Genomic DNA, 17891 nt, shown 5'->3' with positions numbered 1-17891 from the left:
TGGGTGAAGCAGGGGAGGTGAAACTAGACACAGGGCTGTACCATGTTTCCAAAGGTAAAAGCAAAACAGAAACACCTCAATTTGTATGGACTAAATCAAGTTCATTTTTAACACCATGAATATGTTCAGTTTCTGCTGACTGCCAAATCCCCAAACAGTGGCTGACTTATCTCTCAGGTTTAAACAGCAAACACTAATTTGGTTACTCATCTGTACATCACCTCACCTAAATCAAAAAAGATGGAGATTTTTTTCTCTTTTACAAACCCACAAGACAGGGTCAAGAGAAAAACTATCCAACTCTTGTATTACCATTAACATTAAGCCACACCCACATCCCAGGACAGTGTGGTGCATGGAAAATTACTGGGCTGTACCATTTTAGACCAGGAGGGGGGTTTGACTGCACAATGTAGTGAATGCAGCAGTTCAGTTTCCTCTTCACTTTAGACCATTTTTGTATTCTTTGGTATTTACGCTCAAATTTAGTGTTCATTTTCAATTTGGGGATACTCTCAAATTATCTACATTAACACATATAAGTATTTACAAGAAGCCAAATCGTCTTCCAAAATCTTTATTAAAGCTCTAGTAAGGGCAATAATTAAAGTGACAAAGCTATTTTAATATTCTTCTAATACCTACATTTCTTGTGATCTCAGGGTAGACAACCTCTCCTCAAAATGTGTCTTCCTCTTTGCCCCTCCCCCAAACTGTCACCTCTGCAGTATGCTGGATGTGCCTGCTGCTTGTTTTAGCACCAACACAACATGGCCGCTTCAACTTGGTAGGGTTGGACCTCTGAGACTTTAGTCAGCCACTAATGCATCCAAGACACAAATATTTCCAGTTGCTACATGGGGGAGTCATTGAATTTCATTAAAAAGCATTTGATTATTTGTATCAGACTAAAGCCAACATGAGTGGTGTGAGGGTCCCTTTGACTACACAAACAACTAGGTCATTTTAATCTTTTTGTTCATGACTTGTACCTGCATTTGTATTAAGTGTTCTTCAACCAAGTTACCACAGAATAGTGTCACATTTTAATATGTAAGAAAGGATTTTATTTATTTATTTTTTTTAACTTAAAAACCAGAGGACATGTTACCTGCGTAATAAAAAAATACCTGAACATAATATTTAATGTAGTAATAAATTGTTGTGTATCAAATTAGCAATCCAGTAATTTTATAGAAGCAATTTACAAAATTGTGAAACCGTCGCCTCTACTTTCACGCAAGAGTCAGTTGTAATGTGAACTGCATGTAGAAACCTTTTTAAAGATAAAGTAAAAAGGGAAATGTATTTGTCATTAAGCTAACATCGCGAATGCTAGCTAACGTTACGGTTTACAGCCGCTAAAATGCCAACCTGTAGGGCTAACTGAAATGTGCCATCCACGTGCCAGCAACAGAAAAACAGAAAAAAAAAGTTTTTCATGTAATTTATGACCAAATGTTTATATTTATGAGCCCCAATCCAAAGAAGCACATTATCTATTTGCATTAAATGAAATGGCAGGTGAGAGCTACTTGGCTAGCATGCTAGGTGCAATACCTAGACTCACCAGCTCTTCGCGTCACAAAGTGATGTTCCCGCGGTTTTCAGTGTCGGTCTGAGCCGCCTGCCTGCTCCTCCTCCTGCTGCCTACTCTTCCGGACTCCTGTGTACAGCCGTGGCGGTCAGGATGTGGTTATCAGTCGGGCACCAAGTCCACCGCTTTAGACGTCCACCAGGGAAACTAGCGAGCTGTGCCCCGACAACAACTGTGTAGTTGTGCGGTCGCGGACTCCACCGACTGCGCTCCCGGTCCCTCTCGGATAGACTCCTCCTCCTTTCGTGCACTGAGACTCCCAGTACGGCCGCACGTCGGCCGGCGGCGGGGGCTGGTCGACGGACGCCGAGCTCCACGATCTGACCCGTGGGCTTCTTCAGGTTCTTTTTTCAGTCTCTACTGACGGCGGTGCCGAAGTCGGTAGCTAGAACCGGCAAGGTAGGTATGCACGGCTCCAGGACGCGTTGTGTCGGTCTGTATGGAGGGTCTGGCAGGACTAACACAAGTATGATTGAGAGCAGCAGAACCTCTGCTGGGAGGAACCGACCGGCTGGGCTGAGCCTGCCTCACCGAGCCGACGGTCGGGAGCAGGGACAACAAGGAGCAGAACATTAGCGTGGAGGGGGAGGGGAGTGTGAATGGTCCACGAAAGACACAAACCCGGGCTGGGGGGAGGGATTACACGGTGGAGGAGGAGTCAGTGGAACAGACTGAGAAATTATCTGCAAACTTTACAGACACTGGTGTCACTGTAGTTAGTAGGTTAGGACTCATGGTACAGATGGTGTGTTTGAATTGTCTTGTCTGTGATCACCTGCCCACACCTGCCTGACCTTCAGTTCCTGTGCGAGCTGCTTAATGATGATTTTTTTTTAATTACACATGTGAGACAAGGAAACAGTCCAACCCGAGGAGAATACGAACCCATTTTCTTAGTCTGGGAGTATCAATAATTTAAATAATAATAAATAATAAAATATTTATTTTTTACCACACTTTGATTCAATTGATTCTCACCATAAGACAAGAAGCGATCCTGTTATTCTCAGCCTCCGCAAATCAATGCATTACAATAATGAACAACATGATCTGTAGTTTTTAAGCTGTCTCCTGACATTATACAACATTATACAGGTCAGCCATTTTGTTGACTCACATGTGTATGAAGCAAGTAGTTTCCCAGGCGGCCAGCAGAGGGCGAGTTATGGTGATGTCCTGATCAGAAGCGTTAGTATGTTTGTTCCTGTCCACAGAGAATAGTCTAAACCTTTGCACCTACTGTAGCCTGTGTCATCATAGCTAGCCCCCTTGCAGGTTGTATGGTCATTCAACAAAATCCATGTGATCAGGAGTGGGAGTTGGTGGGGTAGCTGTGCTCTCCCTTGCCCTGTTTTTCTCTCCCTCTCTCTTTCACTCTCGCACACATCAGACAAAGTCTGCAGTGCTAGTCCACCAGAAGCTTGAGTATCTTTTGTCACCTACATGTGTGAACAAATCCAGCTAGGATACACTGCAATGTAGTGTGGAACCAATGGCTTGGACATTTTTCAATATGACAGCTCTTACAGATCACAGGCAGCACACAAAGCAAGACTATTATATGAAACAGCCTGAAGATCAATGATACAGCTGGAGCTGCTACAATACCCCGAGTGTGTGTCTGGTCATTCACTTTTCAGAATGGCTATTAAATGATGAAAAATAAACAAATAAATACATTCGCTGCAACAGTTGAAGAAAAATTCGTTCACAGGTTTTTGCACAAAGACTTCATAAATAACTTCATAATTAGAATACTTTGAAATTTATTGCCAATCTAATACTTTTGAACATTTTTATCTGCATTTTTGCAGGAGTTCTGCAGTCATGTAAGAGCCTCGATTTTGTTATTTTGTTACACATTTTGCCTTCATTGTATATTTCAAAGAGGAGATTAAGGAAAAACAGTGGGTGACATTCAAAAAATCCAAAGCTGCCATATTAATATTATTATCCTATTTATGAAAGGCTGTAAGATGGTTCACAAACCTTGTTGTAGTTAAACATTTACTTTGTAAATTTTCACGGGAAAACAAATAGTCTCAGACGCTGCTACTTTTTATAGTGGTGACGTAAACTGTATAGACACATATGTTGATGCTCTATGGATGATTGTGTCACAAAAAAGAAGCACCATAAAAAATATATTCTCCAAATTGAAGGACGTCACAAAGGTACAACCCTTGTACTTGCTGCTTGAAGAGACACGTTGTGCTCATACAGTCCAACACAACTCGTGTGAGAGAAGTTTATTGAGACGATCAACAGTCAGTGACGTAGTGCTGTGTACACCATGGTGTAATTTGAGGAAGGTGTGTTTACCTGACATAAACCAACCTAATCTCCTCAGTCTAATCAAACCTCACATCACTTAACATTTTCTGTTGATTGTAGAGTAGATGGCCAGCTGACCACTGATGGACCAGTTAGTATTCTGTATTTCATATATGAATAATATGTGTAAATTATATTGTTATGCAGTTGGAGTATGAGCTGAACTTTTGTCAATTAAAAAACTTGGTACCAGCGGTTTTTGGTTGTGGAAGGAGAAGTGAAGAATGAGAAGAAATCACACTCAAAAATTGGCCTTGCTGAACAGTCAGCAGACAAACTGCCTTTAACCTCTGTTCAACACGAGTCAGCCAAAAGGACGCTGATAAGGGCAGACTAGTGCTAACAAAGGTAGTCACACCACAAAACTACAGGCAGTGGTCAACCACAGACACTCTACAACAGTGCAGTGGTGTGTCAGGCCTTCAGATTCAGTAAAAACAAGAAAACCTTGTCATGAAAAAGAAGCACGTTTAGAGAAAACATATCAAAGAGTTCCCCGCCGGGACAGGACTGAGGGCACAGCAGTGTAAAATAACAAAATGGACAATAATTTGGACAATGACAATGATGGGATGATAGTGACAGCTAGGGCCCGTACACAAATCCACTGGGCAGCCACAAAACAGTTGTAGAAAAGTGAGGCGAGCACAGCTGTATCACAACAACAAAAGTACCAGAGACATCAGCTCTGATGGCCAGACCAGTCTTCCCAGTCAACATTTTTACAGGCCAAAGACAAATTAACGATCTAATGGATATACAAAAAAATGTCTGTAAGGACATTCTCTCCCAAACATTTAGAAATATATTCATTTTTATTTTTAGTGCTATAATTATTTTTATTTAGATTTTAAGGGTTATTCTGACCTGATTTAATCTGGTTACTGTCTCCAGTTGGTTTAGGGACTTTGGTCCTTGTCTTGTCTGAAAAATTGACTGGGTAAGTTTCTAGCATTGACTTGATATGGTTATTATCTCATCATTTGTGTTGGAAAAACTCAAGGTGCAATAAAACAAGTCAAGAAATACAGTTTGGAATAGTATTACAAAGAGGCAAGAAGAAATGTGCACCAACACAGATTAAAGAAATAAAGGTAATTAAAGAACAGCATTAAAAAAATGCGCGGAGTAACTGCAGCAAGAAGAATGACCCATGATTAATTGTTAACACACATATTGTCATGTTTAATATTGTATACCTAATCATGATGTACAATGTGACGATGAGATGCACTATGAAGAATGGACTTCAATAAAGACCCAAACACTAGCTGAAATGCTATTAAAGATGTACTTGGTTAAGTGACATCTAGAGGCAGTGGTGGGCATTTTTATTTTGTTTCCTGTAAGAGTCTGACTTCCTGTGGCACAAACATGACACCAAAAATAACCTCTGTCTACAAGTTGTTGTATGCTGATTACATGACAGCTTCTGCAAACTGGGCTGTTTGTATGAAATCTATGCATTAGTTATTAGTCAGGTGATGTTGAAAAGGCCTCTGGACAGCAGAATGATTTTTCAGAACTATGTTGTGAAAAGTGAGATGTTGGAGTTAAAAAACAGCCGCTCTCTGCAAGTGTTTCTCTTCCTGTCTGGTTCTTTCTCAGCAACACTACAACCCTGTTACATTAACCATTCAGTATCCATGTTTCTGTGAAAGAACGATTCAGTAACAACATAAAAACATTCAGAGGATTTAGTTTTTCTTACATTGTAAGTACTGGGACTTCAAAATAAAACATTTGTCCTTGAGACCTGGGGGTGACGTCACAGGAAAGACAAAAATAACATTAAAATAATAAAATGTGTGTCACCCTGGATCATCAAAATGCTCAAATACTTTAATCGCAATTTGCATTTTATAATATGATATTGTGGGTGTAAAGGTGGAATTTGATCCTGAAGGTGGTGCAAGTGTGAAAAATGGATATGATTCCTGTGAGGTGTATGAATATAGTCAGTTCATTTCCTGTCACTGCTCATCAAACTCATTCAGGAGGTTAGAAGGTGAGTTGAGGTTAAAGGCAGTCTGTCTGCTGGCTGTTCAACATGGCTAATTGTCTCCATTATCATTACCAGAGGAAAATTTAGTGACTCAGACATAACCCTGTACACGTCACTGTATACACACAAACCAACTCAAAGACCAGTGACTCAGTATCCTATAATTTCCTACACGCCAAAACAGTCTGTTGACATTTGACCTCTTCATGGTCAGACCTAATGTTCCTGTTTTTCCTTTGTCAACCTGATCTTCTGGAGGTTTTGTGATAACAACAAAAATAACTACAGTAATAATATGTGCAGGCAGCAGTGCCCCTGTTTGTGCAGCATGAGCACAGAGACAAGTCAACCAAGTTTCAAAGGAAATGTGAGGAAGTGATGATTAGAAACCAATACACAGCAAACTGCGTGGCTCAAGGTCAACGAACAGCAACACTGATTATACTTTTGTGTGTAAACTCACAAAAAAGTTTAATAACTGTCTAGTCTAATAATTGATCAGCTTTTTAAAAACCAAGTGAGAGCATATCCAACTGAACGTCCTTTGTGTCATTGACCTGTGCTTGATCGTGGTACTTAGATATCCTCATATACTGTGTACAAAATGTAACTAATACTGGAACATGCAGAACAAAGTAAAAATAAATAAATAAATTACCTTAAAATTCTAAATTGTGAAATTAAAATTTCGTTTCTACTGGATTAAACCTGAGGAACAGAATCTGAGAAAAAGGCGACTTGCCAAAATGTGAAGTTGCTTGTTATAGTGCCACCATCTGACCAGTAAGTGTAAGTTTGAACCTTATTCATGACGTGGTTGCTGTTGGTTGCTATAACACTTTCTGCAGAACAGATTGTAACCCCCACCCCCCACCCCAAAAAAAAAGAAAAGAAAAAAAGAGATTACAATGAAAATATCCTTCCATCATTTATTCCTCAAATAACAAAATGACAGGAACGATGACAGGCCTTGTCCAGTCCTGTCCAAACTTTTTGAAATGTGTGGCTGCATCAAATTCAAACTAAGCCAACTCATATTTTTCATAAAACAATGAAATTTCAGCATTGCAACATTTGATATGTTGTTTTTGTTCTATTTTCAATTAAATATGGGTTTATGTGATTTGCACATCGTCATATTCTGATTTTATTTACATTTTATACAGTGTCCCAACTTTAATGGAAGCTGAGTTTTATTAAATTATACATCATAATGTGAGATACATAACTGATAGCCATTATTATGAGAAAATGTAAAATTTACATATTGGAAAATAATCAAAATTTATATTTTATATTTTTTATATTCAGTTTTCATCCTGTTTTTAATGTCTGGACAGATTGAAGTTTCCCAGAAGGAGAATACAGTGAGTAGATGCAGCCTTCATAAGCACCTCAGAAAGTTGGGTCTTCTGTTCTTCATACATATAAACAACAGTTTGGTCTCTGAAACATGCAGTTCAGGAAAACCTGTCATTGTCTGGGACCCTGTCTTATGAATATCTTCTCATCCACTGAGGAGCCAACTCCAGGGAAAAATATAAAAGTCTCTTACACTTGCTGGATATTTGGCTTTTTTCTGTCATTTCATGCTGCACACATAGTTTAATATCAGCTTCTGTGTGCATACAGTTATATGGAGAATTATTGAGAGTTGAGTGGAACCAGGTCGACCAGCAAAACTTGGGTGTTTGCTTTCAGTGGGATCTTGGTGTTACAAAACCATTTCACATTTACTTCACAGTGTGTAGAGAGTGTAAAAGACTAGCAGAGGATAAAATGTCCAAATGTTCCTGAGTGCCCAGAGGTCTTCATCAGGTACTGTCAAGAAGACAAAACCTGGAGACTTGGACCTTTTGGGTCAACACTGCCCTCAGTGTTAATGGAGCCTGTAAGAGCCACTTCCAGAGTCCAGAGTCCAGAGTCTAGTTCCCTCCTGAATTACATTCAGTTTAAGCTCATCCAATACTGCATAGTTAGAAGTACAGTGCACTGTACCTTTTAGATCTTAGCCTCAGACATCAGACAAAAGAGCATTGTTCCTTAAACCTTAAACCAAATCCAGACTACAGGACAAACATTATCAAGCCTTCTGGGTGGACACCAGGCCAACAATTTTCCAGGAAGTTCTTGTAGGTGTAAAAATGAAAAAGGAGCTGCAGTGTCTGACAATATTAGCTAAGTTAGCTAATGCTAACAGATATTCAAGCCTAAGACCTGGCACCTGAGATCTGATGTCTAATGTTTTGACAGCATAAGGAGCTTTGGTTAAAAGGCTGATCTTGTTTTGTCTGATGTCTGAGAACCAATGCTGAGACCTGATGTTCAACAACGTGTGAGACCCAAAATGAAAAGACACTGCACTGCAAGCAGTGAGGGACCTTGTGAGTCAAGATGTTTGATGTCAGCAGCATCAGGGCACAGTGCAGGACCAGGTGGGCACTGAATATCAGTCATATAATACAATGGTACTTACTCCTGGATCAACTGGATTAGTTAACAGGAACCATTCAACTGAAAACCCCACTCTTTAACTTAGCTGTGAACACAGCAGTGGGACATGAACATATGCTATGGTTCCCCAGAGTGAGTACCTCTGACATGAAATATAACAAACTACCAAATGTAATTTTAAACAGTTCCTCTGGATTTAATAGAACTTTGCTTTATTTTTATTTACTGAAGAACCAGTCTGTCCAGTTATAACTAACTTACCAGGACAGTTTCTCACAGTGACTGTGGGTCACAGAGATTCTGGTATTTTTCCACCTCTTTGTTCACTGTTACTTACTGACAGATAATGCAGCACTGTTCAACCGCACAACAAACTACATCCTTCAAAATAATGATATAGTTGAAACAAACGTAATGGACCCAAAATTGAACCTTGTGGAGCACCACGAGACAGAGGAACAGCTGACACAAAGGTGGAGACAGATGCAAACATCCTCTCCAACAGATGAAAACCTCACCACAGGACTTTTCCAAAAATACTCCCCTACTGCCTTTTCTTCTTTCTTTCCAAAGCTGTACCAAGGTCCAGAGATGGCCATCTGCACATGCACCATCATATTACTGCAGACACTATTTCATGGATCTTAACAAGGACGTTTCTGCAGTCGTGTAGCTGTGAGCTACACAGCCACCAGCGGTCAAGAACCAGTTAAGTTTTGAGAATGAGCTCAGTCAAGAAGTTTATGATGATATCAAGTCATTTTCTGTACCATACCTGCCCTTTTCCTGTCTGGCATTCCCACTGACCTCTAGAGAATGGCCTTGCATGTGGTGAGTCTGCAACTCAAATAGGAAATGAGTCATATTCCTTGACACCAATTAGTAACCCCCAAGTTTACTGTTATCAGTTTAGTTTACGATGTGAGTCATGGATGATTTCCCCTAAAAATTCTTTAAAATTTGCTCATCATCATCATCATCATCATCCATGATACACCTGCAGTAATGTCAATATTTAAAATCTATGTGACAGTTTGACTAATAACTATAACTATGTGACTAATAATAATGATAGAAAAAATATCAGAAATATTAATTTCAGTGTTTTGAGGGTATGACATAAATATTTATATAAATCATTACTGAGACATTCATGAAAAAGCTCTTTCAAAAAAAAACATGGAAGTGTGCTTTATTAAATAAAGAATAAATTACAATAAGACATTAATGTATAAATAATACAACACTAGAAATTATGTCTCAATGTGTCACAGCAACTTTGAGAAAAGAGGTTATTAAATACATTTACATTGTGAGGTTGTACTGATTCAAGGGGATGAGTGATACGTGGACAGTTACAGGAGTTAATACAGCAGCCTTTTACCTCATGATATAGCAATTTAATGTACATGTCACACACTCAGAAATCGCTGATAAGCTGAAGTAAAGTTGCAGTGATGTATGAACTTACTGGGTGTAAGCAAACAGGCAATATGGATACAAGCATGCACACACAAACACTTTCAAATTTCTGCTGGAAAACCTTTGACTGCAGGAAAATCACAGATAACTATTATCATTTGTTGACATCACATTTCATATCAAAATCACAAAAACTTGTTTGCTTGTAAAAAATAATGATTCAACTTAAAACAAAGATACTGATAGATATTGAAAGATTGACTCACTTGTAGTTTTGGCATCTTCGTGCTCTACTGCAGACAGTTCATGGCAGAACAGTAGAAATGTTGAGCTGGTAAACATGTTTACAACTGAGCAAATGTATTTACTTTAAATAATCACACCCCCTGTTGAGGCAAACTGTTGGGTTTAAGCTTAAAGCTTCTTGTAAACCTGATCTGGAGGATACACTGTATTAATGTGTTAGTTTCACTGACAGCAGTGGAGGATCCAAACTCTGTAAACTTCATCAGGAAATGAGACCGGATTTGAAAAAACAGTCGGACTGTCAGCCGAGGACACAGAGGTAGCACAGCTTCCTCAGTCTTGTTCTGCTTTTACATGGCAGAGTGCTGCCACCAAGTGGTCAACAACAGGAATTTAATTTTAAACTGGCATTAACACAAAAACAAGCAAAAACACTGTCCTGATCTCTGCGTCAGAGTTTGTTTGGTTCGCCAGAACTTTACAGGGCACATGACGTCAAACTGAAATCATTACGTTTGTTGCCATCAGACTTGTTGCACAGGTGTATACTGATTACACCTGTGGTTTGGATTTTTTGGGGAGCAGAAAATAATCTTTTCATTATGAGTGGATACAATTAGGAGAAAAATGCATTAAATCAACTAAGCCTAATAAAACTAGTGGTTTTCAATGACTGATTTACACCATATATGACTTACTCCTGTTGAGTGAGCTTGTAAATGAAATTTGATTTTTTCTACTGTTTTATTTCTATAGAGAAATACATTTTAAACATTGCAGGCTTTAGCTTAACATTAAAAATTGGGTGTGTATTGTCCATTTAAGTGACAGAAAAAGTCACAAAGAAAAAACATGAAGTTTAATAAAGATAAACCCACTGATGTGTTGTATAATCCACTGGATCCACTGAGTATCTCTCCTTCCTCTGTGTCCACTGTGCTGAGCAGAACTGTCCCAAACTGTTCACTTTGTTTTTGGCTCTATCATGGTGATTAATGGAATCACAGAATCTGGAATAGGCACAGTCACGTGCCCTGAGGACTCTTTAATCACGCACACGCTGCCGCCCACAGAATTGCATTTTACATGTGACTGATGTTGCAGCCGTCTCTCATCTTAGTATGCAAGTCCGCACACGCAAACTATTTTAAAATGGAAAATCAAACTCAGACAGAGCGAGGGAACTTTCATTAGACAAATTTCATTTGTTTTCTTCATGAGGGTGGGTACAGAGGAAGACAGACCTGACAGTGAAGCTACGGGGAGTCTTTCTTCAAATGAACAGCTGCTGATGAGAATTTTTAAAAAGCTATTTGTACATTTGAGTCAACTGCATAGCTGCCTCATGCATCACTACTACACAGGAATCATAATTTCTATATTGAGAGCAAATAATTTCCTTTTCCTTTTTTACCTCTTATATACATGTTACCTGGCACTGAGCTCATACCACCCAGACAATGGTCAAGGACAAGGCATCAGCAGTAGATAACGTGTTAGTTAGAGGCACTAAGTCTCTGGTGGGACTGTCCTTTCATTCAAATATCCAAAGGAATAACTCTGAAGTGGAAGTGGAGGGTTTGATGTGTGCGTGTGTGTGTGTGTGTGTGTGTGTGTGTGTGTGTGTGTGTGTGTGTCAGGATGATCAATGTGGATTAAACAAAGGGTGAAGAAACAAAAAAACACCAATTTTTACAGATTTAAATGATTTCCAAGCATGCAGTGATGCTGTGGTGACTTATTATAATATTTTGTAGATTCATCAGCTTCATTGCACTGTTTTCACTCTGAACCCCTCCCCCCACCGACTCACTGACTACAGGTTGCTTTCCTGGGTGTCGGTGGAGGATATGGGGTGGAGGCCTCCATTCTCGTTCAGTCTCTTGGCACGGTAAGTTTCATAGTGAATGTTGTGAGTGACCTCCTTCAAATCCTGGAGGTGAGACCTAAGAAAGAGGCACACAGAAACACAGCGGGGGCATGTTAGAAGTTCTGTATCTAGAGTTTAATGATGTTCATGTTTGGTTTCATACGGTGCTAAAATCCCGGCCACTGCAAAAGAATAACAAGACCCAGGAAGTTATCTACACCAATAATATTTGCAGGAGAGTAAAATTTAAAAACTATTCCTTCTTGTCAGCAAACAATCACAAATCCTTATTTCCAAAATGTGTCATTTACAAAACATATGTTTAAGTTTAAATAACGAGTCAATCAACTGAAAACTAGTTTGGTTTAAGAATTGTCACTTTACCCCAGAATAAAAAAGATATCAACTGATTATTTGACAGTGACAATAACCATTAGCTGCAGCTCCACTGTCTTACCCCTGTGTTTCATGTGATTGCTACAATATTATAATCTCAATATGTCAAATACCATTATTTATAATTGCTCTTTAATTCCAGTGTATTGCTTTGCTTTGGGTTTAAAACACTCACCTGATCAGGAAATCTCTCAGCTGAGCAAACTCACAATGGTTGGGATTTTCAACTGCAACAAAAAAGAATCAAATGTTATATCTTGTATTTCAAGTCCTTAATACCTGTAAATGTTACTCACTCAGAGAGGCCATATCACCTACCTTCTACGACTCCCCACGCTGTCTTCCTCCCCAGAACTCGTTTGCCATTCACTTGATATTCTTTGTCGCTGCCCACCACAGCAAAGGGCATCGCCTCCTGTGGACAGACATTTCAACACGGACAACACACGTTTATGAGATGAAACAAATACACAACCCAGGGCCCTGACACTCTGCTCCGAGGAGGCAGAGTCGAGGATGAGAGAGAGGGAGGGAGGGCTGGGTGGAGAGGAGGGGTGGCAGAGGAAGAGGAGGGAAATGGACCAAAATGTTTGAGAGAGAAAGAACAGAACCACATACTCTGATCTTGTCATTGTCACTCTTGTCCTCCATGTCCTCATCAAACTCCTTCTGTGGGTAAAACTCGATCCCGCTCATCTCCAGCTCCTTCCTCACCTGCAGCTCAACATGAAGCAGGAGACCAACAGAGAAACTCTTCATGTGACACAGCTTCAGTCTTTAAATCACACATATACTCAGGACACTGGAAAGGTTTTGGGGTCTATAGCCCCTCTGATCTGGATTCTGAGGCAGACACCGACACTGACATCTGAGAGTTCATTTGTCCAATGAGCTGATTTGTTTTTTTGGCCACTTGGGGGCAGCAGAGACACACTGTGAACACAACACTGACATATTATCACCTACGATGATGAACTTCCTGTCAAACTGATACAGAGCAACATCAGAACTCATCTGACAATTAAAGTCCAACATTCACTGTCCTTTGAATCTGTTCTTTTTTGGTGAACATGTGGCTGTGAGACAAAAAAACAAAATCATTAGTCTAAATATGTTAAAACCGAGAGATGAGGGATAATTCTCTGAAGTTACCAAATTCACAGCACATGCAGTTATTTTATTCATAGTTAGTATCAAATATTGATTTGAATACTGATCAAAAACTTTAAGTTCTCCAGGTGGACAATCAATGTAATAGAGACATTTTCTACATGACCTCAAACAGATCTGCTGTTTCTGTTCTGACGTCTCTGGTTTAAACATGACATTTACTCTGATACCAGTTTTTCTGCAATAAACCGACCATCATCTGGCCTTCATGGGATGATCTGGGACTCTTCAGTGAAACTCACCCGCTGTTTGAATTCCTGTCTCTCCTCCATGGTCATCGTGTCTGCTTTGGCAATGATAGGAATAATGTTGACCGAGTGACTCAGGCGCCTCATGAACTCGGTGTCAAGCTGCCGAAGACTGAGAGAGGAAGACAAAGGCAGAAGTGAGTTAGTAGGTTGATTTAGGAGCTGTGACCCCCCCAGAAAGTCTGTACGCAGGATAACAAATATCACAGGCAGCTATTGGGATTTTATTTGTCATTACCTTTCCCAGGTCTCGTAGCAATTCTAACAGATCTACAGTGTGAATGCTTTTAAAAAAGTGGGCTTATCACTTGACAGAGTTTGTGTCCCAGTGTCCCGTCACTCTCAGTTACCCAGCTGAGAGGGATGAGAGACACTGGCTGTAACAAAAGACTGCATCCATTTATCCATTTAAGAGCAATTTCATTGTTGTCAACCAGAGCTCATTGTGTCGAGAGGAGACAGAGGTGTGTGTTGTGAACATGAACAGTGTGTGTGTGTGTGTGTGTGTGTACTTGTACTTGCTACATAGTAAGGACCAAAAAAAGTATTTTACTAACAGAGTGAGGACATTTTGGGAAAGTGCGGACATTTTGGCCGGTCCTCACTTTTTGAGACACCTTCAAATCACATGTTGAGGGTTAAGACTTGGTTTTAGAGTTATGGTTAGAATTAGGTTTAGGTTAAGGTTAGGGTCAGGGTTAGGGTTAGGCTCTCAGGTGTGATGGTTAAGGTTAGGGTAAGGGGCTAGGGAATGCATTATGTCAATGAGTGTCCTCACAAAGATAGAAGTACAAGTGTAGTGTGTGTGTGTGTGTGTGTGTGTGTGTGTGTGTGTGTGTGTGTGTGTGTGTGTGTGTGTGTGTGTGTGTGTGTGTGTGTGTGACTGACTGATTACTTTACTCATCTCTACTTCTGATAACATTTAACTCACGAGTGTCCGGTTGGGGAGATGAAATAGAGACAGCAGTGCACCCTGGTGTCGGGGATGCGCTTCTTTCTGGTGATGTTGACCTCCTCCTTCAGGAACTTCTCATACTGCTCATTGATGTACTTGGAAATAGGTTCCCAGCTTCAGAAATAAGAGCAGAGGTCAGCCTGGCAGACAGATCACTTCAGACAGAAAACACTGGGTCGAAGTAAGTAGAACAACAGCTTTCTCAAGATCCTGAACTAAAAAAAAAAAACATTTGTGTAAGTGGACGAGAGAAAAGGAGTTCTGCAGTAATGGTGAAGTTTACAAGCTTTAATGATCCTGTGCATGATGAATACTCACCAGTTGTCATTATTGATTTGGTCTCCAAAGCCTGGAGTGTCAACAACTGTCAGCTTCATCTTCACACCACCCTCCTCAATGACTGGAAAAAAGATATTCAACTGATCTGTAGTGAATGAATATTTGATGCCTGAATATTCAACATATTAAACACGTTTATGTCTGAAATAACCGAAGAAGTGGTGCTGAAGACAGAAACACAGCGAGTGTTATACAAATGATTCTCTGATGCTGCAGCTCTGCTGCATATTTCCTGCAGCATCTCTAACTGAAAAGGGCTTATTAATGTCAGGTCACTGTCCTCCGCAGGCTGTGTGTGCATGATCATGTAAACTGCAGAGGCCAGTCTGTGGGTTTGACACATCACTGCCTGGTGCAGATAAATCATTAAGGACAAATGGAAATGTCAGTTCAGTCAGTTTATCAGTGTCTTGATTATTTCAAACATGCTGGACATCGCTGTCTCCCACAGAGTCTGATTTGATACTAACATCACATTTACATAGATTTGGATTTAAAGTGACCTTTGCTGTGACCTCCAGCTGAATTCAGCTGAGGAAAACTCAGTGGAGAATGAAACAGTTCTGATTCCTCACCCTCCACTGTTGTCAACAAACCACAGATTGGGATATGATTACCTCTGTGTCATTTGTCAGCAGGGGTCACTGATTGTTACCATGGAAACACATCTCTTCCTTCTGAGATTGTCTTGTCTTATGGTAGCAAAGTCCGTAGGCTTCAAATGCTGTAATCTTCACCATTATGTAAATGCCTATTGTTCCTATATAAATCCGACATTAGGATCCATGGTCCCTCATTTATCAGCAGAATGGAGACAGGTGCTTTTTTTACCAGCTGTAAAACTTGTGCGTCTGATTCGAGATGTGCTGATACAAAAGAAATGTAACAGACAAACATGGACGGGCTAAAGTCTGCACATCAGGAAGAGAGAGAAAAAAAAAAAAAAAAAAAAATCATCAGATGACTGTGAGAGACAGAGGAGACCAGAGTTTATACAGTGCAGGTGTGAACCAACACAGTGCAGGCTCAGGATCAGCACAGCTGCACAAACTGAAGTGAAAATCCCACAGCTGAGTTTACTGCAGCACAGATGAGATCCAAGAACAGTCTGTACTGAACGATGACTCAACACCATTTGTCATGAAGCCGTCAGAGTTTCAGTCATGAAGGAGAAGTAGAAATAAGAGCAAACCGTTTATTACTGAGCATCAGGTTCATCATCTCACCCAACACAATACAGTGCATCCGGAAAGTATTCACAGCGCTTCACTTTTTCCACATTTTGTTATGTTACAGCCTTATTCCAAAACGGATTAAATTCATTTACCTCAAATTCTACACACAATACCCCATAATGACAAAGTGAAAAAAGTTTGCTTGAAAAATTATTAAATATTAAAATAAAAATATTAAAAACAAACAAACAAAAAAAAACAAAAAAAAAAAAAAATCACATGTACATAAGTATTCACAGCCTTTGCTCAATACTTTGTTGAAGAACCTTTGGCAGCAATTACAGCCTCAAGTCTTTTTGAGTATGATGCTACAAGCTTGGCACACCTGTTTTTGGGCAGTTTCTCCCATTCTTCTTTGCAGAACCTCTCAAGCTCCATCAGGTTGGATGGGGAGCGTCGGTGCACAGCCATTTTCAGATCTCTCCAGAGATGTTCAATCAGGTCTGGGCTCTGGCTGGGCCACTCAAGGACATTCACAGAGTTGTCCTGAAGCCACTCCTTTGTTATCTTGGCTGTGTGCTGAGGGTCGTTGTCCTGTTGGAAGATGAACCTTCGCCCCCGTCCGAGGTCCAGAGCGCTCTGGAGCAGGTTATCATCAAGGATGTCTCTGTAAATTGCTGCATTCATCTTTCCCTCGACCCTGACTAGTCTCCCAGTTCCTGCTGCTGAAAAACATCCCTACAGCATGATGCTGCCACCGCCATGCTTCACTGTAGGGATGGTACTGGCCAGGTGATGAGCGGTGCCTGGTTTCCTCCAGACATGACTCTTGGCATTCAGGCCAAAGAGTTCAATCTTTGTTTCATCAGACCAGAGAATTTTGTTTCTCATGGTCTGAGAGTCCTTCAGGTGCCTTTTGACAAACTCCAGGCGGGCTGTCATGTGCCTTTTACTTGTCCTTCTGGAAGGTTCTCCTCTCTCCACAAAGCAACGCTGGAGCACTGTCAGAGTGACCATCAGGTTCTTGGTCACCTCCCTCACTAAGGCCCTTCTGCCCTAATCGCTCAGATTGGCCGGGCGGCCAGCTCTGGGAAGAGTCCTGGTGGTTCCAAACTTCTTCCATTTACGGCTGATGGAGGCCACTGTGCTCATTGGGACCTTCAATGCTGCAGAAATGTTTCTGTCCCCTTCCCCAGATCTGTGCCTCGATACAATCCTGTCTCGGAGGTCTACAGACAGTTCCTTAGACTTTATGGCTTAGTTTGTGCTCTGACATGCACTGTCAACGATGGGACCTTATATAGACAGGTGTGTGCCTTTCCAAATCATGTCCAATCAACTGAATTTACCACAGGTGGACTCCAATCAAGGTGTAGAAACATCTGAAGGATGATCAGTGGAAACAGGAAGCACCTGAGCTCAATTTTGAGTGTCATGGCAAAGGCTGTGAATACTTATGTACATGTGATGTTTTCGCTTTTTATTTTTAATATTTGCAAAAATTTCAAGCAAACTTTTTTCACTTTGTCATTATTGGGTATTGTGTGTAGAATTTTGAGGTAAAAAATGAATTGAATCTATTTTGGAATAAGGCTGTAACATAACCAAATGTGGGAAAAGTGAAGCGCTGTGAATATTTTCCGGATGCACTGTATATACATCACAGCTGATGCAACAAAT

General features: G+C 40.4%; 3 protein-coding genes across 12 annotated transcripts in view; 1 reads left to right on the top strand and 2 right to left on the bottom strand.

The window, feature by feature from the left end:
- atf7ip (activating transcription factor 7 interacting protein) overlaps positions 1-10219 on the bottom strand; it is a 40400-nt gene extending 30181 nt beyond the window's left edge. For 2 of the 5 annotated variants that reach the window (XM_071473266.1, XM_071473272.1), the window contains exon 1: positions 1571-2190. The gene's annotated coding sequence lies outside the window, so the exon portion shown is untranslated. Of the gene's footprint in view, positions 1-1560; positions 2191-9165; positions 9228-10078 lie in introns of those variants that run through there. The other 3 variants (XM_071473269.1, XM_071473271.1, XM_071473270.1) reach the window with 3 other exon arrangements.
- The window catches only part of mb (myoglobin), an 83143-nt gene that overhangs the window by 34553 nt on the left and 30699 nt on the right, over positions 1-17891 (top strand). The window lies entirely within an intron of this gene.
- Positions 9567-17891, bottom strand: part of septin3 (septin 3) — a 15912-nt gene continuing 7587 nt past the window's right edge. For 5 of the 6 annotated variants that reach the window (XM_071473273.1, XM_071473276.1, XM_071473275.1 and 2 more), the window contains exons 4-10: positions 15016-15097; positions 14674-14811; positions 13737-13854; positions 12943-13038; positions 12643-12739; positions 12500-12551; positions 9567-12004 (exon numbers count right to left, since the gene is read on the bottom strand). In XM_071473273.1, coding sequence (XP_071329374.1) covers positions 11875-12004; positions 12500-12551; positions 12643-12739; positions 12943-13038; positions 13737-13854; positions 14674-14811; positions 15016-15097 — 713 coding nt within the window. In that variant the 3' untranslated portion in view covers positions 9567-11874. Of the gene's footprint in view, positions 12005-12499; positions 12552-12642; positions 12740-12942; positions 13039-13736; positions 13855-14673; positions 14913-15015; positions 15098-17891 lie in introns of those variants that run through there. The other variant, XM_071473274.1, reaches the window with a different exon arrangement.

This window comes from Trachinotus anak, unplaced genomic scaffold (genome assembly GCF_046630095.1).
Source record: "Trachinotus anak isolate AG129_WGS33_773 ecotype Australia unplaced genomic scaffold, CSIRO_AGI_Tana_v1 ptg000049l, whole genome shotgun sequence".
Taxonomy (NCBI): domain Eukaryota; kingdom Metazoa; phylum Chordata; class Actinopteri; order Carangiformes; family Carangidae; genus Trachinotus; species Trachinotus anak.
The sequence above is the reverse complement of the archived record's forward strand: the minus strand, read 5'-3'. Positions and strand labels throughout refer to the sequence as shown.